At 37.2% G+C, this 24,431-nt stretch overlaps 1 protein-coding gene across 2 annotated transcripts; it reads right to left on the bottom strand.

Annotated features, from left to right (window-relative positions):
* Positions 1-866: 866 nt before the first annotated feature.
* LOC139145241 (gametogenetin-binding protein 2-like) lies at positions 867-23,884 on the bottom strand. 2 transcript variants are annotated; one of them, XM_070716271.1, is made up of 13 exons: positions 23,604-23,884; positions 20,270-20,362; positions 18,708-18,817; positions 16,852-16,998; positions 15,299-15,397; positions 14,928-15,038; positions 13,594-13,797; positions 11,090-11,264; positions 10,005-10,268; positions 9,467-9,716; positions 8,827-8,918; positions 7,822-7,926; positions 867-3,058 (listed from the first exon to the last, which is right to left on the bottom strand). In XM_070716271.1, exons 1-13 carry the CDS (start codon positions 23,691-23,693, stop codon positions 2,840-2,842), a joined length of 1,959 nt encoding a protein of 652 aa, XP_070572372.1. In that variant the 5' UTR covers positions 23,694-23,884; the 3' UTR covers positions 867-2,839. The 2 variants fall into 2 exon arrangements, with proteins under 2 accessions (XP_070572372.1, XP_070572373.1); XM_070716272.1 differs by having other exon boundaries at positions 9,467-9,713.
* Between the last annotated feature and the right edge of the window lie 547 nt (positions 23,885-24,431).

Below are 24,431 nucleotides of genomic sequence, written 5' to 3'. Positions count from 1 at the left end.
TAGTGTACCAGTTCACCATAGCAATATGTGTGCTCAACATTTACTGCTGCCTAGAGAATTATAGCAGTGTTTGCAAATGACATCAATATTTTTCTATCCATTTCAAATGACATTTTTGGAAATTATGCATAGAAAAATGACAAAAACAATTTAGAAGGCCATTGTCAGTGTGACAATGTACATTAGAAAAGACACATCAACGCTCAACACTACCAGCTGCAACAACAGCAACGCATGCCCTGCAGCATCACTGAAAAATATGTCCCGATTTCTGGCAGCAGTGTCCTAGGTCTTGCACACTAAGCTATATATTTAGTAACAAACTCACAACCATGAACAGCCGTATTCAAACTGCACAGCTCTCATTTCTGCTACTTTCGATCTGATCCCTTGATGTGATAGTTTTACTTTTAATCATATCGGTAACACTGGTTGCAGCAGAGTGCCATTTTAGTAAACCCTGTATGAAAAAGTTGTGAAGCAAAAATTTTGGACAAATGAATTTTTGAACATAAATGATGCAACTTGTGTCATTTGGAATCAGTTTCACCTGGAGTTGTTAGACTTTTGTCTGGAAAGCAAGTCAGGTTAAGACATGACCACAGTGATTTAAATTTTCATAAAACTTCGGCAAATGTGATTGCCAAATGTCAACAAAATGTTCAAAAATTGACTTTTACTCCTGTAGATTATGGTTGAAAAATCATCAAAGACCAATCAAGATATATAAAGCCATATACAAGATACCTTCATGTTGTGACTTTTGACCCAATTAACACTGAAATACATTAAAGTTCAAATCCTGCTATTTCATGTAGTCGAGAACAGAGGGGGAAAATTTTCACAAATTGACAATACACAAGAAATCTCATTTATACATTTTATTTGCATCCAGGCATATTGATACATTCCATGATAGACTGTGTAAAAGACTTTTTACTGCACACAATAGACAGTTCTGAGCACCTACATTGGTATCATATGATGTAAGGTTGGGGCTTCAAAGAGAGGTATATATGATTAAAATCGGTAAATTTTTGGTTTGTCTATTTGTTTTGCTTGCTGCAAAGGAGTGTAAACGTCATTGGAAGACAACCCATCACCAGGAACAAATGCAATGGCAAAACTTTTGATAATGGCGTTTAGAATTCAATGTGTGGCCTTTTCCACAGCTCAATATTTTGTTGCGGGAACGCATTTGACAGTGAGGCTGGAATTGACTCAGTCGTCTCACAAAAACACTCTTGTGCTTTGATCCCATTGTGTCAATGATGTGCCTGGCCCTGCAAGCTGGAAAAACACATTGGCAGCACAACTTAATGACTGATGTCCAGTTACTGGGATATCCACTCATCCACCTTATATACACTTTATAGCAATTTTGGACTCTAGAAATTGGGAGAAAAGCATCTCTCTACATGAGCCATGCTCCTCCTTCTCCAGGGCCAGGAGCTCTCTGTACTTTCAATGGAACAATGTCAAAAAGATCCTATACAGATAATAAAACCATGACAATCTCACTGACAAGTGCTGATACAATTTTACTGCAATGAACATGGGGGAGGGAGCGTAATGGTTTCAGAATGGAAGGAAAGCATACAATTTCAGTTCCAGCTGTTGTGCTTTCCAACCCAGGTTAAGCCCAACTTACAGAGTCACCCGTTTGTAAATTACTAAAATGTTAGACAGTGAGGCTTCTTGCTCCAGCTTCAAAATATCCAACTCTGAAAAAAAGAGATTCTGTTTCATCATGACAATCACTAGTGGAGAGGTTGGAAAACTTGTTTTCTGCAAAGGTGATTACACCGTACTACATATTTTGGTAAAAGGCATGTTGGGTTGCATAAACATTTAATAAATGTGACAGCTTTTTATATCACTGCTGCTGTCTTATTATGTCCCCATGGGTTACAATTGATGTGATTGGATCTGAGGAAACAAACATGTAGACATTTGTAGGTACCCCTTTCCCTGTGTGCTACAAAACACACTGGTCAAGATAGGATTGGATAGTCCTCAACACAGTGCTTTTCATGACGAAACATCCAGTCTGCATTCTTTGGTCTATTCTCTTGATCAAGACATGTAACGGACTTCACAAATTGAAAATCAAATTTCACAACATCAGCTACGGTTAAGCAAATCAAAATACCCAAAAGATGCAAGTTAGGCAATGCAATGCTAGCTGACTAAGCAACAAACCATTATATAGTGTATGATTCACAGAAAACACCGAGAACTTCCCAAATTAAATTCATTCTCTATTCAAATACATCTTTGGCCGTGCCAAGAAAATATAATCATCTTAATTTATAATTTGGAGTTCATTATTACCATTATTAATATCTGTACAACATAGGAAGTACTACTTCCTGACATTCACGGAAATGAAACTGTGTAAAAGCAGGAATCGTGGAGCAAGTACCACTGATTAATGAAGAAACTGACAAATAAAATGCAAGCTAGAAAAGATAAATATTACAATTCTAATTAAAATATACATCACGCATATTACTATATATATATTCTTTGAGCCAATGTTGAATAAAATGCCCAAATTACATGAAATTGTTTTTTCACTCAAATGATTTGATATGACTCTGGTTTGTAAATAAACGGGTACAGTGGACCTGTGGGAAAATGTAGCAAAGCTAACCTAGATTAAAACGTCAAAATACCACAGCACCGCAAAATAACTGATGCAAGCAATGAGCAGGAGAGAATAGACCAAAAAATTGCATTACACGTTCCACACCAGAGGAACACCACCACATGAAGCAAATTCTGAACACCTGCTGATGTAGGATTTCTCTTTTATTAGGTGATAAAGCAGAAACAGCTACTGAATTCCAAGTTTGCCTATTTGGCCGGCCACACCGTTCACTGGTTTTGGAGAGTCAGAAACCGCCCCATTACTGTGCTGATATAGCTGGTCAAATTTCTGTTTCAGTTCCTCTCGAAGTTCTTTCCGCTTGAGAGAGACTTTACCCTGGTTGGCAAAGAACATACGCTTCTCTTCTTCTGATATGAAACTCTCATCATCTGATGAACATGAATCCTGTGACAAAAAAGGAAAGCGTGTGTCTGATTACTTTTAAATTTTAAATGAGATTCTTTCACTGTGTGACACACTGTGATTAATTTTTACATGAGCTCCTGTACGCTACCATTTACAAGTCATCGTTGATGACACAGTCCCCACTTGTTAATGGGCACTTTGATTACAAGTTCTCGGAGAGGATAGAGTCCTGTTCATTAATTGGGTCTGTGATTAAAAATACTGAGATATAGATGGGGCTTACAGTGTTTCATCTAGGCTGCGCGATTGCGCGATTCCCCCTCTTTTGTGTGCTGCGCGCCGCCAATCACAGGTAGAAGGGGCGACCCATCGCGCACTGCACTGAGCTGGCTGGAATGGCTGCTATCATGGGTGTCACACTTCGATGCATTTGACCCATTATCGGCACCTGTGGTAACGGGCAGTGGATAGTGTTGCAAGAACATTAACATGGAAGGGACTAATTTTAGTTCGATTTTGATACTTTTTGAACTGCTTCAATAAATTGCTGTTGAAACAATACCACACGTAAATTTCCGTACGCTGATTTTGCATATGAAAGCCTATCAGCCAGTTGAGAGTTACGTTCACAAAAGTTCGTTGCCCTAGCCTGATAAAGTTTCTGTGTCACATTATCTCTGTACGATTGAGAAAAGGAGACAAACTGAAGTTTTTATGCATCGTATGGATGTCCATAACACTCTGAAAATAATTCTGATAGCAAAATTGACACGAAAATTTGGACTTTACTGTCACAGAAATGTGTTCAGTGAAGACTGCATGCAATGAAAGTCACAAGCATGCTGTGGTGTCAATGCAGGGATCACTTTGGGGCGCGATAACGCGATATCTACGCTCAAAAATCAGAAAAATCGCATTCAGAAAAATCAATTGGGCAAAAAAGTCGCACCGATGATTCAAATGGCGCGTACGTGATACCTTTACGCGATCTAAATTCATCGGTAACATTTGGCCGGTTTTCAGTACAGAACCACTCATTGTGTCGCCGTAGAGAGCGCTATAATTACGCGAGAAAAAAGCTGTTGCAGAGTTATCCGTTTCAACAGCGTTTGTGATTGGTTGCCAACAGGAAGTTTTGCGTTCATTGACAAATCATTGGAGTCGATACAGCAAGTGTTAATTGCTGATGTACAGTGTGTTGTCGTAGCTCAAAATGGCGCTTTCGAAGGAATATTTGTGTCCAGTACGAGTGGTAGTGCGAAGAAAAAACGAAAATGCACTATTCTGGACTACTGTACTTCCGTTACTCCCGCACTGGAAAGTATGGATTCGACCGCCTCCGATTACAACTACACTCAGAATGACAGTTTTCGGACAGGGTAGTGAATTTCGCCCAAAGCCGTTTCATAAATGACGAGCACAACGACATCTTATTACCATACCCTTCGAAACTTTATTGTGTTTATCCTCAAACTGTTAACACCGACAGAAGTGGCATTTAGGGGGGTCAAAGTTGCCAAATTTTTGCCCCATGTTGAGCGCGTGTAATCGGACTGCTATCGCAGCAATCGGACGTCGTATTTTGAATGTGATAAGGGGCTAAATATTGATATTTTGAAACTTCGAACCCCGATTTTCAATTTCCATGTGTTTAGAAAACTATGTGGAAATATTTCGTGATAATTACTTACGTTTAATCCATGGACGACGCAACTATATTTCAACGTGTATAGCGCTTCTAGATATCGGACACGGGCTGTCCCTGTGTGTTGCATTCTACACCTCGTATTGTACGGTGTGGCTAACTTCACCAAGTTTGTAGCGCCCGAAATAGCTTTTACCCCCCAAAAAATCCAAAACCGGACGGCAGCGTCACCTGACTTAATATGCTGTAGCATGACTTGTAAAACGATATCAAAACGGAGCGAAGGGCGTATAACGAACAGCATGTCATTAAATGTCTGAAAACTGAGGTCGTCCGAAAACTGTCTCACTGAGTGTATTGTTATGCAAATTAACCAATATGCAGAAAATCAGGGAAAGTTAGGTCCGGTTCCCACAGACTTTGAAATTCTCCCACTGTTTTTTTTCATGTGCGATTTTATCTCATGCCGTTCTTGAGCCAGGGTAATCCCTGCAATGGGTCCGGTTTTTGAATTCATTGAACAGACACGGACTTACTTTTCGGGGCAAATAAACCCTAAAGTTAACTGTCGGTGACAACCAACCTTTCCGTTTGTTATTTTCCCGTTCTAAAATGACTGACAAAAAGCAACTAAATTAATCTGACATCGAGAAACTCCGCATGGCTTACTAAGGTTCGACCCTCTAAGTTGTTCGTTTTAACTCTACTGAGTCTGCGCACAAAATTACAAGACCAGCTAGGTCACTAGAAAAATACAGCTGGTTTGTATAGGGCAATGTTGATCCAAACTTACAGTAGTGAGGGATGATATAAGCACTGTAAAAACGTGACAAACAAGTACACTTTTTTTTTTTCAGAAGCTACAAAACATTCCTTTATAACTACAAAAGAGTTTTTTCTTGCTTTTTGTAGTGCAGACAGTTCAGTGAAAAATGAAAAAATCCCTTGAAAGTACAGTGGGAATGGCTAACTATTGTTAATTTTCATGTTTGAATGTACATTAAGCCCTTAGAAAGCAAACATACAGAATATGTACAAACAAACATACAGAATAATTGAGCATACAGAATATGCTTCAATTTTTTTAGGAATAGTAATGCTTATGAATATTAATGAGCTGTCTGCCACTCTTGGAAGCCATATACATTCAAAACAGTGATACGCAAATTTGTTGACTTTTGAAAAAATCTTATAGAGGATGGTGTTTGCAGCCAGCGGCTTGGATTGTGTAAGCAAGTTATTTATGGCTTGTAGTATGTATAATACAAGTAACATCACTGCAACATTACAACTTACGTATAAAGATGTCATTATATGTTTCGCTTAAATCCCCCCCAAAATATTTTAAAATCCCCCTCAAAAATTACAGTAGAGGGGGACCAATCCCCCCCGGTGTAGCATCCTAGATGAAACACTGGGCTTAATGGTGGAGAATGAGTTTCATGGTGGTAAAAATGTAAAACCAATCTGGGTTACTGCCCTAATTACAAAAGGTCATTATTTAAGTCAATTAGTACTTAATTGAAAGGATGTACCAAGCATTTTCGCATATTTAACACTGACAGATTATCACCTCTATCACATTTCATAAAATTTGATGCAGTGCTTCTGGACATTCACCCTAATCACAAAAATTCATTATGCATGCAAATAAGCAATCAAAATGGTACCGCTACATGTCATTGAATTGTATTACAGCACTGTAAGATCAACATCTGTACCAGTTTTCATCAGATTTGCAGTATTTCTTGACATATCTGCCTAATTACAAAAATTCATTAAATATCAAAATCAGCAATTAATTCACATGATACTGCTACATATCTTTGCATTCCATTACACTACTGGAAGATTAACAACATTTGTACCAAGTTTCATCAAATTCAACAAAGCATTTCTACACATATCAAATTTGACAAAGCATTTCTACACATATCACACTATTATGAAAGCTTATCAAATATGCAAATTAGCAATTAATTGACATGATACTGCTTAATGTCTTCACACAGTATTACAGTACTGAGAGATCAATATCTATACAACGTTTCACCAAATTTGATGCAGTATTTCTGAACATAGCACACTAATTAGGAAAGTTCATTAAATATGCAAATTAGCAATCAATTCACATGATACTACTAAGTGTCTTTGTACACTATTACATGATTGTGTGCAGAAGATCTGTACCAAGGTTCATCAAGTTTGCTGAAGTATATCTTGACATATCACGCTAATTACAAAAATTCATCAAATATGCAAATTAGCAATTAATTGACACAATACTGACATATGTCCTGGTGTGCTATTAGAGCTCTGTGTGACCAATATCTGTAAAAGGTTTCATCAAATTTTGCGCAACTGCTCCAGAAACAGAGCTCTTTTTCAAAAGGTCATTGTCAATGACATAGTTCCCATTTGGTTAATGAATTTGAAAACAAAAAGGCCATCATGTGGCTATATTGGATTGTATCACATAACAAATCAACTTGCATATGTATGACATAGGGAGTAATCCTTGTACCAAGTTTGAATGAAATCACTCCAGGCCTGTCTGAGAAATTTGTGTGAACAGACGGACGAACGAATGGATGTACACACCTAAAACCTTCAAGTCCCCCAACCCCCCACCATTGTCCTTTGGGACTGATAATTTATGTTCAAATAGAAGTTACAGTGTGATGTCCTGGTGCCAAGTTTGAAAGAAATTGGTCTAAACCTGTCTGAGTATTGGCTGTAGGCATCAAATCGAGGAAACAAAATGGTCATCACACGGCCATATTGGATCATATCACAAAACAAATTAATGTGCACATGTATGACATTGGAGTAACCTTTGTACAAACTTTGAAAGAAATCGCTCCAGGCATCTATGAGAAATATGCATGAACAGACGGACAGACGCATGCACAGACAATTGGACATGACCAAACCTTCAAGTCCCCCAAGATGTTGTTTGTGGGGACAGACAATTTCAGTTGAACTTGTTTTTGTTGCAAGCTTCCATGAGTGCCTCAAGACAAACTCTAAATAACATAGAGAAATGAATGATCCCTTCATCCAGATGTCCACTTGTAAGTTCCTTTTAAGTTCCTTGTACCTGTAGTGCTGTGTCAGAGAATCTCAAATACCTAGAAAGTTTCACAAACATACATACCTGAAGCATATCTTCCAATTTTGCTGTCCAGCCCATGACTTTGTGTAATTCATTCTCGTTCTGACACTGACATATACGACACACCCCGTTTCCGTCATGACAGACCTGTAAAAACATACATAGTCAACATGACTGAGTTCTGATGACCAATTGGAAAGCTCCTAGCTATCTTGTTTCAAGGTTAAAAATTAATAAGCTATGTCTGCATCCTCTCATTATCATAACCCTAGACATTAACCTAGTAAAACAATATCACTTTCATCTTGTAAATCAAGGGCTCAAATATCTGTGCCCTCTGGGCCAAGATGACCAAGCACTGAATTTCCAGTATTTCCTGTTTAGCTAAGGATAATTTGTTGCATGGTATGTATGTCGAAGTATGGAAAAACTGTAAACTCTGACTCCAGAGATCAATGATCTTCCAGACCTGGGCAAATTGTATTTAGCGTAGGCTTGCTGAGTTCATGTAGATGTAATGTGTAGTAGCAGATACTATATTTTACAGCCCAAACATGGGACTATGTGCCCGAGGGTAGGTGACCATTTGCCTGACGTAAGGAAGGCATATGGTCTCCTGCCCCAAGGGTACATAGGCCGTCGTTTGGGCTATAATGTTTGTATTACATGCCTCTCTCACACAGTTTTCACTCAAAATATTTAGGTTTAATGGCAAATGATAATCAAATGCTTTATTTTCATCTTAGAAGAAAATCCGTTAAAAATGGAACGATTTTCATTATTGAATGGCGCAATGATATATTTAAACTACTGTTATGCGGTTCATCAATTTTTTTTCTGCAAAATTTTCCTAAAACCGGATTTCCTATGTAAAACATAAATTTCAACATTTTTACATCAAAAAGTTGTCAAGTTGAAAATAGTTCCAGTTCACTTTCAGTCTAATGATGACTATGTGGCTAGCGACGTCATTGACGAGTTACCATTGAATCCTATGGAGCGTGCGACGTTTGATATACAAGGCATATAATAATGATGATGACTCACTGATTGATCTTCATGCCAATGTTTCTTGGACTGGTTAAGAACTGTGCTGTGTAGTCCACTTTGACATTTTGAATACGCTTCATCCAATACCTCTGTTTGTGCATACAAAGACATAGACCTGGTTAGTGCGTGTCATGTAATGTATTTCCATTAGTATCTACATGCAATATGGAGATTGTCTGTGCTGTAAAATTCAGCTGCTTTTGACCTTGTCACTATCTTGTCAGGACAATTGTATTAGGACTTCATGTAGATGGTAATTTTTTTATATTCAGACACTAAATTATATCTATATGTCTGTATTACTTGTTTTGTATTCTGCCCTCGGCCCGTTGACAGTTCTATTTCTAACTGCAAAGTTCAAAGTTAAAAAATTGTTGAATCAAATCCCAACAAAACATGTAGGCTCGTTCTTTTAATCATCATTCGTGAATAGAAAATGTTAATGAACACAATGTAAATAACATAATACTACAGTAATTTTTAAAGTGCAACTGACACCTAAAGTTGCAAGATTAAACAAGCCTTTAAGCTATATGACATGTGCAAAAGAAACTGTGACTTGCAAACACAGTGCTTTGCCGAAATGCAGCAATATTTCACTTTTGTCTTTGACAAGTAGCTAGTGATGAGTGCCTACCTGACTGTTGACAGTGACCTTCTGAACAGTCCCTGGAATGACTTTCTGAGCTAGATTCACTACAATACCCGCCATCATTCGGACTGTGACTCCCCTCGCAACCACTGAGGCACTTGCTCTCATCGCAGTCACACTCACTGGAACACTGGGTGGAAGAAGAACTGCTTTTACATGACACAAGGGCTGCCTCCTTGTTGGATGCACACGTGTCACAGCTGCCGTCTTCATGGTTGTCATTGCTGTCAACCTTCTGAGGAAAAAAATAGTTTTTAAAATATTCACCTCCATGATTTGTTTTATGTGTTTATACTTAGGGATACCCAAAGAAAACAACCAACCTTCCTTGTGATATTAATCATTGCTTGGCTGAGGGAGTCTTTTACTTAAATTGGTAATATCAAGAGCTAGTACAAGGCTGTTCATGACCCATTCAATGCATGCAGAATTCACAAAAAAACCTAGTGTTGTCATATAAAATGTGTGATCAGTCCTACTATGTGGAAATTCTGGATTGGAAGGTTTCGCAGTATGCTAATACCTCTTGACATCTGGGTTTCACCACTTTCCCAAGCGGTTTAGAATCTGTACACTTTGTTTTGCTTTTCCTTGGTGGATCTGGCTGCTGGTTCGGCTGGACTTCAACAGTTTCGATTTCTTCGAGACTTTCACTTTTCCCCTTCTTCTTTGCTTTCTTCTTCTGCTTCTTCTGCTCTTTACGTTGCTGTTTTGCCTTCTCAGCCTCTGTGATTTCATTACACACTAGCTCCAGCATGGTAACACCTTGCTTTTCTTCAACCGCCACCTGAAATCATGTAAAGCAAAATGTGTATTAGAATGTTTTGTGAGAGAATGCTAGGTAATTTAACAACACTTTTTCTGCAGAACCTCTTCATACGGTTTGTACTAATTATCTGTCACTCTCATTTCCTTAAACTTCCAGTGTACTTAAATCTAAGTATAACAATGTATCTTGGAAGTTAAATCAAATTGAAAGCCTTTGATACATGGCCTGATTACACATTAAACATGCAAATGAGCTTATAATGAGCATATCATACATATCAAACTATTTGGCATAATTAAATTTAACCCTTTTCCTGCCAAGTCTATATTTCAACATCAGGTCAAAATGGTTAAAATTAATAAAACACAACATATTCCATATGGTGTAAGATAATATAATACTGTACGTTTGAAGGCTGTTGAAAACATAAATACTATAAACTTGATATTTTTGGACAAATGATACTTTAATAGACCAAGCTAAATGGGTGAAAATACATCATGTTTTGGCTCAATACCGCCTTTTACTGACTTGGCTGATGGGGAAGTGATACTGTCTGGCAGGAAAAAGGCTACGTATAACCAATGTACCTCAGTAGTTTGAGAAAAATCAGTGATTCAGCTTTAATATATGGCCTAATTACAGAAATTTATTGAATATATAAATTAGCTAATAATCAGAATGTCGCACTCCTCAATCTTTCTGCGTATTAGACCTAGGTATGATCAACGAATCAATGCATTAGCCATACACAAATTCATGCAACGATAATGGTGATGATGATAACAACTGCCTGGGTTTCACTTTGAGGAGACTTTGACATTCTGTGTTGTTCTTACCTCAAAGCTTTTCCGAAGTGCACTGACTCCAAGGTAAAAGAGCATTTGCCATGTCTGCTCCTCAGCTCGAAGTTTTTGCCATATACGGTACAGCCTTTCATACAGCTGGATACCGAGACAGGTTAGTACTTCCTCTTGAGCTATGTCAATTGTTTTTGCATGTCTCTCACGTCTCCTGGAAGAAAATTTGGCAAACCATGTTAGGAATAAATTGACTTTTTTCACATACAACTTTAAATAGAAAAGTATGTGTGCCTTTTCCAAATCTGAGGAACACATTTAACCCTTATCCTGCCAAATTAATATGTCATCTTTAGGTCAAGTTGGTTAGCACCAGCGATGTATAACATGTCCCATATGCTCTGTCGTAATGAAGATTTGAACATTTTGAAGGTCTCTGAAAATATTGGCATTGTAAACATGAATTTTACCGACATACAGTAACTTGCTACAATATACCAAGCAACGTGGGTGAAAAGACATTTGGCTCAATACTGCTTTACAGTGACTTCACAGACAGGGAAGTGACACGCCTGGATATGGGTTAGGATCTATCTAGTTTGATTTTTTGTGCATCAATGAGAAACACAACTGAAACTAAACTGACCACACCCTGTTCAAGATAGTTTCAAGAGTGATGTGATAGAGTACCAGCATATCATTCCAAGCTTTTTCTATACTTTGTCAAATGTTACCAGACGCCTCTCCATTTACATATGTCAAAATAGTGCATTTCTATCATATTGGTTCGTTGCGCACTGAGTACTTAAAAATGTTTTGCATTTATTTTTGCACTCTGCAAGATACTGAACACATATTTTCGGTGAATTTTAATATGAAAAAAAAACATTAAAACAGGAAGATTTTTCAACATGTAAATTTTACATGACTGACAAGCCAAAGGTTACTTCTATCACATACCTCATTGTGATGCAGTACAAATTTGTGCAGTCTGCAACACTGGAATGCATTTCAAGGATTCTAAGCACACACTTGTGGGATGAAATTTGGCAAAATATTGCTGAACAAATATCATCATTGTTTAGTTAAATTTAATCTTAGATCCCTAGTTATGTCTGCTCTATTAAACCTCATAAATGATGTCAATTCAACATTACTGTGCACAGAAAATGCATAGCCTTGACGATTCATTTGGTCACTCACTATTTTTTGAGAACATTTTCTTCACATGCTAGCTTTCCTAAAGTTCAATAGTAAAATCTGACCATATCATTTTTATAATTCCTATACTCTTCATTTTACTTCCACACTACAGTTTCTGATAACATATATTATTGAAGAGGAGAATGAAACACGATTTCAAAACATAAAGTACATTGTGGTTGGTGTATATTCTAACCTAAAACCACGTGCTGCATTAACTTATTATAATGATGTCAGATAAACTCAATAGAATTCTTACATGGACCTAAAGTCTTGTCTGCTGGAATGCAAATTTCTCTTTACAGCAGTGAGAATGTTGAGTAGTCCCTAACTAATTTGTACTCATAACTTGTCAAGAGTAATAAAAAATAGGGCCAAAGTCCCTGAAGCTACTATAGACATGGATACAAAATTAAATATTTCCTGACTGTATGAAATTATCTCACTAAGGTCATCCTAGGGACCTGTAAACCAAATATTAAAGCTGTCTAACTAGCCGTTTTGAAAAACAAGACCCAACAGTAGACAGAGCTCTGCTGTGTTATATAGAGAATAACATTTTGTGACACATGTATTGATGAAGAAGGTCATTAAAGGGATGGCCTGACCAAAAATGGCAAAATTAGCTGCAAAAATACAAAATAGATGATTTCATCGTCATTTCAATATGTTACATTAAGACACACATTTTTTGACCAAAATGGCAAAAATTGCACCAAAAATACAAAATTGCAGATTTCGTCATATATTCAATATATGATATTAAGTTTATCTGTAGGAACCTGTATACCAAATATCAAAGCTGTCAGGCGAGCGGTTTTGATGAAATAAAGTTTTGACCAAAAATGACAAAAAAATGCCTTAAAAATACAGATTTGCATATTTCATCACAATTTGAACAAATCTAAGTTGGGTTATCCCTAGGGACCTGTATACCAAATATCAAAGCTATCTGACCAGCATTTATGAAGAAGAAAATTTTTTACCAAAAATGCCTTTTTTGGTGCTAATTTGCATATTTTCAACAATATCAAAAATTTAAAACAACGGTTTCTCAAAATCATATTTTTCATCTACACAACAAATACCAAATCAGTAAGTACTGCGGTTCTCAAGATATTTGAGTGGACGGACGTCTCACAAACGGACATACACACATACATACGTACATACAGACTGACGACGGACGGATACCCATCCCAATAGCTTCTATAGACTATATAGTCTATAGTAGCTAAAAAATCTGCCAAATTCGGAAAACAAGTCACCACACATCAGTGAAAATCCTGACAACATAAATCATGCTGAGGACACTCAAACAGCAGGTCCTTCTGACTCACCCGCCATTGAGATCAGGCTCCGCTCTGCTGATCAAATGTGCGATGAAGTCTGTATCACATAGCACGTGGACGTGTCTTTCCTGGGGACAACACCTTAGTCCCTCATACAAAGTCGGACAGTAATTTTTCTCTTGACAGCTGTCGACTTCTCCAATTAGAATGTTGTAGGCACGCATTACTTTGGACTTGCATTCACTGCAGAACCTGTAGAGTGATGAAGTATTGTTAACCCTTGAGAGCTGTAATTTTTCTCACCAAAATTTTAGTGCAACATTTTACAAATTTTCATGAATTTTTCTGTCATTGTTTTTGTAATTTTGGAGCAAAAGACACTTTTCATTGACTACAACTTTTTATCAAAATTTTGGAACAATCTGAAAAGAAATTGTCTTGATCTGAAAAAAAAATTGTCTGCACCATATTTCAAGAAGGCAACAAAAGTTGACTTTGGTTCTCAAAGGGTTAATAATGTAATGTGGTTAATAATAACACCAGCTGTCAGTTGTCTGAGTGAATCAGACAAGAATCCTAACAAAGTAAATAAAAAGATAGGATAAGAGAGTTTAGCCAATCTGTTTATAAACATGACTCAGCAATTATCGGGACATGCATTTTGGTCTGTAACCACACACAGGAAAAACTCTTTGCTTTTTGTGGCTATACTTTTAGAAAACTTGTCTAGCCATAAGTGACTAGTGTGCCACAACAGGATGGGCATGCTACCTAACTCTATTACATAAGTGTTGGCCTTCAAATACAAAATAGAACAAAGCTGTTACAATTACATAAGAGAAGAGCTCCTCAATAGTCCTGGCTTACAAACGTTACAGCCATTACAGCTAAAAATATCTTACTATATTGTCAATAGTTACAAGGGGTCTTGTACAAAATCTTTCTGCAAAGGGCATGGTTGATTGAGCTAAGAGTTATACACTGACCTACAAAGAGTATTTGTAAAAGCTACAGATATCCATATTATATGTGAGCATATGGTAACGAGTCAAAGCCAATGTAAGTACCAATTCCAAAACTACAGAATCATGGTATAATGGTGCATTCAAACTTCAACACTGGGGTCATTGACCTTGGAAGTGACAACGAATCATCAGTGAAACACACCTCTGTATACTTTGTGATAAAGTTGCGGGAAAATGAACTCAAAAGCCTGTCAAACACAATTCCTTGATGTTTTTACAGAGGTTAAAGTGAAGGCTTCGTTCTTTTTATTGCTTGCATTATTTATTTTAGGTAAAGTAACTGACCAGATGCAGAATTTCTCCCAGGAGAAAGAGAAATGTATCAAAATGCAGTGTCAACTCATTGGTACAACATACCTATGCTTGCGGAGATAAACTTCAGTTGTTTCAAGCAATGCATCGGCTTCTATGACCGTGACTTCATCCCTGCACTCTTGGGACAGGACATCCCAGACATCTATCCAGCTTCTGTTACAGGGGAAGAATGATAAATTAAATGTGCAAAATTCAATATGTCACATAAAAGTTTTCCTCAAGTCAAAATGTTTAAGTTCAAAAGAGACATGAGGAATTTCAAAGATTGACTGTGACAACTGATCCATATGTACAATTGAAACAAGTTTCTCACAAATTCAAAGTTACGTATCATGAAATTCTAAAAATCTGTCCAGTATAATTTACAACGAATTCATATTCATTGATCGATTATAATGTGAAAAGCAACTTACCCTATCAGTTTGGTCTTCTGGTTGTCTATTGAGTGTAGCATACATCTCCTGTTTTTCTTCATCTTGGGTATGTTGTCCATCATTGTACTCAATTGTGATCTGTCAGGCAAACAAAGTGAACAGTTACAGGGAGAATCTGAGACTACTGAACCAGGCAAGTATGAGTATGTTGGCTTGTCCTGGAAGTATCTCCAAAAGACTGGCCGTACAAAAGCTGCTGATTGTCAGGCCAGGATGGGCCTGATTCATTGCATTGCCAGCGTAATTTGTGCATATTATCAAAAAGTAGTACAGCGCCACACTATGCAGTCAGATAGCATGTTATACGACAGTGATGATATTCATCAGAAGGAACAACAAAAGTCTTTGAAATTACAACTATAGCCTTTCAAAATCATGCCCTCACTTTAAGATAAGAACTCGAATTCTATTCTACTCCGAAAGTTCTACTCTCTTCAAACTTGCTCTTGTAAATGTGCAACAAACTATGCATGGGGAAATATTTTGCAGAAGACTTTTGCAATGAAAGATATCATATCTCTTGTTTTATGTCAAATAATCAAGGATAATTCTGAACAAGTTTCACATTGCTGAAATATGTGGAATCTGTCCTAATTAAAAATAAACAAGTCATCGTAGATGACACAGTCCCCACTTGTTAATGGGTACTTTGATTACAAGTCCTCAGAGAGGATAGAGTCCTCTTCATGAATTTGGTCTGTGATGTCCTTTTACTAAGTTTGAATAAAATCGGTGAATAAAATCGGTTGAGACGTGCCCTAGTTTTGGCTAAGGACATGAAAAAATTGTAACAAAATGGCTGCCATGCAGCCATATTGGATCATATCATGAAACAAATTGACTTACATATGTATGACATAGGTTAATGTCCTTGTACCAACTTTGAATAAAATCGGTTGAGATATGCCCGAGTTATGGCTCTGTACATGAAAAAATCATAACAACATGGCCACACGGCAGCCATATTGGATCGTATCACAAACCAAATTGACGTGCATGTCTATGACATTGGTCAATGTCCTTGTACCAACTTTGAATAAAATCGGTTGAAACATGTCTGAGTTATGGCTCTGTACATGAAAAAATCATAACAAAATGGCCGCCTGGTGGCCATATTGGATCGTATCACAAAACAGATTACCGTGCATATGTATTACATAGGTCAATGTCCTTGTACCAACTTTGAATAAAATCAGTTGAGATATGCCTGAGTAATGGCTCTGTACATGAAAAAATCGTAATAAAATGGCCGCCTGGCGGCCATATTGGATCGTATCAAAAAACAAATCAACGTGCATATGTATGACATATGAAGTAATCTATGTACCAAGTTTGAATGAAATCGCTCGAGGCGTATCTGAGATATCTGCGTGAACGGATGGACGGACGCACAGACGGACGCACGCACGCACGCACGGACATGACCAAACCTATAAGTCCCCCCGGACGGTGTCCGTGGGGACTAATTAAGGTACAGTTTTCAGGAGCAGTAGCGTTTCTGAAATGAACAGTAGGACAAACATTACACTTACCCTTGTACATAAAATAACGTGTATATCGCTTTTGCATCGAACAGCGTCTCATGAACTATTGAAAGGACAGAATTTGGTGTAACAACAAGAGGTTCCAATGCTCTCCGGTGACCAGACTGGACCAAATGATGAAACATTCTTTCAGCGCTGCAGGGAAAATATACAAGATTGGAATGTTTGTTGTTAACCACACAGTTGAGTTGTGACACTGATACTGGTTTGACATTCTACATGAACACCACCACTAAATTACATGATATACTTAGTAAGGAAAGCACACCTAGCGACAGTATACCATGAGATTTTGACCAGTTCATGACATATATGCACGAGCGATAGAGAATGCATACATGTATATGAAGTGAACTGGTCAAAACCGAGTGGTATACCATTGCCAAGAGGACATGATTTATTGCTTTTATATCACAACAGTATACTGAAATTCTGGCATGGAATGTCAAAGCAGGATTTTTGCTCTTGCCGAAGGCTCGCGCGTGAGCTAACCGTGCTATATCATGAATATGCTTCAGTTCTTTTCACATCTCCACCAATCAGATCGCTGTATTTGCACCATCAGCATACTGGTATGATATAATAGATGATAATTAAAACACCCTGTTTCCCCTCAGAGGCTCCAAATCACTTCCATTAGAAATTTAATTTTATACAGGAATTATTTGCAATCTCAATAACAAAATGTGCTCAGCAATTCCTCTAAAGTCTAACCCTTATCCTGCTGGACTGTAACTTCCCCATCTGCAATGTCAGTAACAATTGTTTTCTCCTCCTTGGCATGGTATGTAATTGTGGGTTAAGTAAGTAAAAATCATGTTTATAATATCAATTTTTTTCAGAGGCCCTATCATGTTCAAGTATTGTTAAAATGTAACATATGGGACATGTTATGCATCACTAGTTTTGACCTGATGGTTACATGTGAACTTCAGTGGCAGGATAAGGAATACGTAAGAAGACAGGAAATAACTGCATTATATATGGTAAATGTGCAACAAACATCCTGTGAAGGTACTATCAAGATTTTGCATTGCTGTTTTTAGGTATACACCAGATGGGTTGGATGTTAACCCTTTGCACCTGACCCCCTGGTGACCTATAACATCATACGGACATTTTTTCCCCAGCCAGGTTCAAAGGGTTAACCTCAGAAATACGCATGTACATGTATGTCAAACTTGACAATTTTCATATGCTACCTTTTCTGGGTTATTTTTTCCCGCAGCACAACTAAACTGAGCTATGTAGCTGTGTAGCTGCATATTGGAACTTAGTACAGCACAACGTCATATTTTACTGTACAGTACATATTGTACAGTACATTTGATACTGTAGCTCTTACTATAGGAGCATTTAGCCACTTGTATGAAAGATTACAACTAGGTTAATATTGATGGATAGCACACTATTGATAATTGCACATAAAGAACATCTGGTCATCAGGTTCTTCAGGTTGATTTTGAAATTTAGAAATATGAGCTTTGGATAAGCACTTTCAATGTACACTTATCTGAAAAATCAGTTGACGGTATGGCTTAAATTTAACATTGTTTGATGGTATATTTAAATTTCATATTGTTTATTTAAGTGCTCTACACTTTAACCTCATAAAGTGATGACATTAAGAGTTATTTTTAACACGAAAAGTACACTCAAGCGATTACCTTACTTCTGCATTTTGATTAATTATTTTTAGGTTATCAACACTCCTTGATATTTAACATAGAGAAAATAATTTTCTTTTTTTCCTAGAACAATATTTCTGTCTTCACACTTAGAGGATGTCAAAAAATTGAAAAACCTGGCATACTTGGGGAAAAAACTACATGTATCAGTCTCACCTTCTCCTACAACCAACGCAAGGCACCATTTGGGAGAGGGTTGTAAACAGTTCTTTACTTGTCACCATCATCGCTACAGCCAACTCATCTTTATTGAGGAGACTGAATTTCTGTCAAAACAACAAAAACATATTGAAAATACAGTAAGGCTTTCAGGTATTTGCAGCTATCTATCAATGTTTACACATATATGACGTTCATGAAACTAAAAAAGCAACAGATTAGCTATCTTAAGGTAACACGTACTTCCCTTGGCATAAATATCTAACGGTACGTCACGATCTCACATGCTGATTTTAATTTCATAGTGTGTGAGAAAATGTTTTGTACGAACTTAAAAGCAGTGGTTGAAATTTTTGCTCTTGTAACTCTTTTGCAACTGTAACATATGCTGACTTTTCAACACAGTTCCGCTTGTCTAAATTTATCAAGCAGTAAAGACTGCTAATAGTTCTAAACAGTATACACTGTTGGTGAACATTAAAGGTATACAGTCATCTGCAAACTAAATATGCCCATATATGGTCAAAGGAGAGTTCCTTAGTATTTAAAATGCTCATGTGAGGATGCTGTTTTTAAAAAGTGGCCACCCACTTAAAATTTGTGATTGGTTAGATTTTCTCTTCCATGGTAAATGTGGCGAAATTTGAACAAGTGACAGTAAACCTTTAATTACTATCACAAAACAAAAGCCTTTGATATAATATTCAACTGTACATTAAAACAACATTTACTGTGATAAGTGTTTGCATAGTGAAGTCGTAGCATTTATCCAATAGAAGCCCAGCCACACAGATTACATTAAAACATCCTAATACTATACACAGGCTCCAGAATAAGCTCTATATTGTTTTCGGCAGATTGGCCAGACCTGCATACAACGGCAAATGGGGTGAAAGGGTTAAGGGTACTTTCCCTGATAAAAAGTAGTGTCAATATATCATCACAGTTACAATTCATCTTCTTGGACATCTGTATCTTTTCAGTCAACATCCTGTGAGGACAGGATTATGCACGGTAAGATAAAAAGTGTGCCAACACAAGCCTATGTGGTGCCACTGACATGCAAGTATTTCTTTGACACATACATTCAATGCAAAATGTGTCATTGGCAAGGTTTGGCTTCATCTATTACAGTAAATTGTTGGGAAACCCCATTACCAGTTCTGTTATCCCCTAATAGGTTTGCATTGATATACTACGGGGAACACAGTGACATGATTGGGAAACCCTGGTAAAATCTAATAGGGTAAGGTACTGCCCTTTATATAAATAAATATTTGTATTGGAGGAACAGAACAGAAGTTCCAATACTGAATCAAAAGTTCTTGGTTGCAGTTTTGCTTGCTTCTTGTGATTGATGATTTTTTTTATACCATTGTAAAGTAAAGTTACTTAGTGAAATGTGATGATTGGTGCTACACTGGAAATATCACATAAATGATACACGATAATTTATGAAATTAAGATGGACTACCTACATGTACAGTAACTTATTCTGCCGGTATGGAATGATTTTCACATATGTTTGAAAATAGTAACAAGACGATATTAAAACTTACTTGAACAAACTTCTCCAACTCAGCAGGTTTTACACGTGAACATTTTCCTTGTTCACACCACAGGAAATCTGGATCAGGGAACTCCATTACCATCTACACAAACAAAAAATTAAATTAGTAATTACATGCCTTGTATTTGTACAGGTCCTGTTAGGGAAGAGAGATTTTTGGTAACACACTTAATTAATCCAAAACACTTGTTGTGATTCATAATTGTATTTTGTTACAGACACAATCAACATGCAAGTTACCAATTGACAGTCTTGGAACTGTCACCGAAACCTGGATAAGTTTGAAAGCACCATCTATGCAATGCCATGCACAGATTCTGGAAAGTGTACTACATGAAGCTGGTGGGGTCTTCTGCCCAAGCTTGTCCAAGCAACCAGGACGATTGATAGTGAAGAAACTTCCCGACTTTTCAGTTAGGAAAATGGTTGAGATGTGTCGTAGAATACACTGAAAGGCTACATTCAGTAACAACACAAGGTGGTTTCCCCCAGGCCTGTAAATTGCCTCAAACAGTCCCTTTCTCTTGGCCTACACTGCGAAATATACTTTTGGGTTGACTCACTGATCCTGAGGGAAACAAAATCATATCACCCTCATCGCCAGCTGATATGTGTATGAGGATAAATGAAAGACTTCGTACAAACATTGGGGTATCTTTTTCTCACACCTTGCTGTATTGTTCGAGTGTAGGACAATTGCCTGCCCAAGAGCATTACCCACTGGTTATGCCCTAGGGCATTACTAGTAGACACTATACATGTGCATTGTGTCCACTGGTGGTAGTGTTTTTCATGACACATCTCATCCATTTTCCTTGCTGAAAAATAGAGAATTTCTCCACTATCACTCGCCCTGGCTGCAAGGACAACCTGGGGCATTATTCCTCATCCTACCTAACCTTAGAAATGGTTAATGTCCAGAAATAGATGTCCTGGTATACATTAATGGACATTAAAAGGCATTTTATTGTAACATGATGAGTCAATGATCTCAAACAGTAATGTCACTGATTGTAACTGCTTCAAGACTTTGATAAGGGACTTTCTGAAAGGTAGCACACGGTGAACTCTTGAATTTTCAAAGAAGGTTGGTTTGTTCAACTGAAACAAACAAATTATACACTTTATATTTCTCCCCGACAATGATTGTCTTTTGCTAACCAATTTCATAATTTCACTATGATTTAAAAAAATATTTAGTAGGTTGAATTATCACTTTTAAAGAGCATCCCTTACTTTTTTCAAAGTTAGAGCACATATGTAATTTGTAATATGTTAGGTTCCTGACAATGGTAGAAAAATAAATGCTGTATTGGCGTTACAAACTTCATGAATGGTGCACACTTATATCTTTGACAGATTGAAGACCTTACAACATGGCTGACATTATCAAAATATGTTGATAAATTCACCATTATATTGGCTGTTAGTTATGTGAAAGGGCACTGACTGCCTTCTTATTGTACCAATCTTCCTTTTTCTATACAAAAGCATATTGTCAACAAACAAGTCCACTGAAATTTCCAACAATTCCTGCTATTTTGTTCTCTAGATTTCATTAAATATAAATAATGAAGGGATTAAAAAAAGTGACAGTTTAAGTCACATCTTTATGACAGAATTTTTCATTACTTGTGACTATTCTTTTCAGGTAAATTGACATTCAAAGTATATTCAGTGTTACCACCTTCTCATCTATTTGTGCCAGATTACCACATGTATGTCTACCTAGTTGTATATTTCTTTTACCCTGGGGCATCTTTACATTTACTCCTTTCATCCCATTTCCACATTTATTGGGCTAAACTATAGTTTTGAAAACTATTGCAAACCAATCAAAGTATATTACTGAAAAAAGACTGCAATAACACTATAAAGATACAATGTAGAGATATATTAACATAGTGCAAATTTTGAGACTATTTCAAATTTTTGTTTGAAAGAACATCAAATGTAGTGTAACATTTACACTGCTCAGTTGTACATTATCACAATTTCATTCAATTGTAATTGACATGTTTGCTCATGCAATTGTTTTCTCAGTTCTTTTTGTGTGACATGACAGTGAGGCTATTGTTGCAGAATCAGTACAATTTAATAGAGACTGTACAAGCTCTGGCATGTTTTACTTAACCTTGTCAACTATGCAAGTGTGATAATGCACCATTTTGTATGTTGCAAAGACCAGGCATATGTCCCCTTGCTTCTATTTATCCATTTTGCTTCTATTAGAGAGATCCCTTTTCCTGCTCTTTACTGCGCAATAAAAGAATGTGATGTGTTTTGATGGTTGTAAATCAAAAAGATACCTTAAACTAGGGTAAATGGTGCACTGTATCCATACTTGATACTCTGACTTACTACAGACAAATTTCGTTCCTTGATCAACTTCAGACCTGTGACAATAATAGCACTGAACAATAGAAATTTTGTTACTAAAGATGCATACAATAAAGCTGGCGTTAGTTTTTTTGTGTGTAAAACCTTAGACTCAATTGTAAATATTTGGGTGGCCTTTAATAAATCCACTCTGATTTCTCTGTCAGCCAGAATAAATGGAAAAATTACGTTGCATCATGTGAGATTGCCAGTGGCAACACTACCACAAATATGAAAGATAAATATTCCCTCGAGAATTCCGACTGGCAAGCTTCGACATTTCCGTTCGTCAGTCAGCAGTACAGAATGTGTTGGACTGAACCGAACTTTCTGACATCGACTGAAACGTCCTGTACTTTGTACTTTGGAAAACTAACTATACTTTATTTTAACTAAAACGCCAATCTATGTGGACTTAATAAAAGTTTTCAACAGCGTGCAGGCTGTCTCATGAAGTATGGACGGTGCCACCCAACCTAACAATTCCAATAGAATTCAGAATCGGGGAAGTTAAGAAGCCATACAACTTGCATCTACGCTTCTTAAGTTTCAAGAACTGACAACTCCACACGGCACGGCGACTGTCTGTAGCAATTCACTGTGACCGATAGTTACTAAATGGCAATTTAGTCACTTGTGAGTACCACATGCATTCGTTTCGTGCGAAGAATCACTCAACCGTACGCGGATGAGTCACACCGGTCATGGTCATGTTCCACTGACAAACCAACGCCTCCCAGGCCCTGGATAGTGGTTTTGGTGAGTGTCCAACTAGAGACAGCGTAAACAGACCTACTTGTCAGAAAATTATCCAGAATGTTTCGTCTAAAAATTTTTACCAGTAGACAAACTGATAAGTTGACGTAGCATGGCTCGTTCTGGCACGCCTGATATCGTCATAACAAACAGGAAGTGTCACAACCCACAAAAAGTTCATAACTTACAGTCAAACTGTCGTCGACAGTGAGTGGAATTTGCCTGCCCTGGAACGGGAACTTCTCCTCTCTTTGGCATACTGCAACCAACTTAGCCATGCCTTTTCACACTTAATATCGGATAGTTTACTCTAAATTGTTATCCAGTGATATTATGTACTCATCTGCCAATCGACAGAGGCAACGTGAGTACGTTCCCGGGGAAATTTTACGTTGATATTTCCAATATTCCACGTCGGCTCGCGCCTAGACTTGAACTGGTGTAATTCTACCGAAGCACTACCAAAATCAACTAAATCTGAAGTACTACGCGTTAAAATAGTTTTTTTTGAAAATCACATTGCTGATTTTATTCAACTGAGAATGGTAACAATTTATTTAAAACTGACAGAACATATCAAAAAATTCTCATTATGTACATTAAGATTTATGTAAGATGAAAGATAGACAAATTGCGCAATAATTTATGTGACTGCTTCTTAGTGAAAAGTCCAAAATGGCGGAAATCGAACTTTGCGTACTACGTTTTCGAAAAGTTTGTTTCTTGTTTGTTTCCTCAGGGATAAAGTTCTGTGTTATGATCATGTGACCAATCGATAAAGCAACGTAGTAGTGGACGCTAGGGCCCACACATTTTCAGGATATGTACGGTGGAGGGGGGGGGGGGATCGGGAGGGGTGTATTGCACTGAAAGTTCATAAATTGTGACTGTCATTTATCATTTGGTAGTTGACCAAGAAAACTAACGATGTAAACACAGACCTTCACGAATAATGTATTTATAATATTCACATTCCAGAAATGTGACAATGAAGCATGACCTGTCAGAAGGTGAAT

This window comes from Ptychodera flava, chromosome 12 (genome assembly GCF_041260155.1).
Source record: "Ptychodera flava strain L36383 chromosome 12, AS_Pfla_20210202, whole genome shotgun sequence".
Classification (NCBI taxonomy): domain Eukaryota; kingdom Metazoa; phylum Hemichordata; class Enteropneusta; family Ptychoderidae; genus Ptychodera; species Ptychodera flava.
Note: the sequence above shows the minus strand (reverse complement) of the source record. Positions and strands in the feature narration are given on the sequence as shown.

Coding starts and splice junctions, on each gene's coding strand:
- LOC139145241 (XM_070716271.1), bottom strand. CDS start 23,693: ATGGCTAAGTTGGTTGCAGTATGCCAAAGAGAGGAGAAGTTCCCGTTC. Junction 15,039..15,298: donor CAGAAGACCAAACTGATAGG/GTAAGTTGCTTT, acceptor CCCCTGTAACAG/AAGCTGGATAGATGTCTGGG. Junction 11,265..13,593: donor GAGCCTGATCTCAATGGCGG/GTGAGTCAGAAG, acceptor ATTTTCTTCCAG/GAGACGTGAGAGACATGCAA.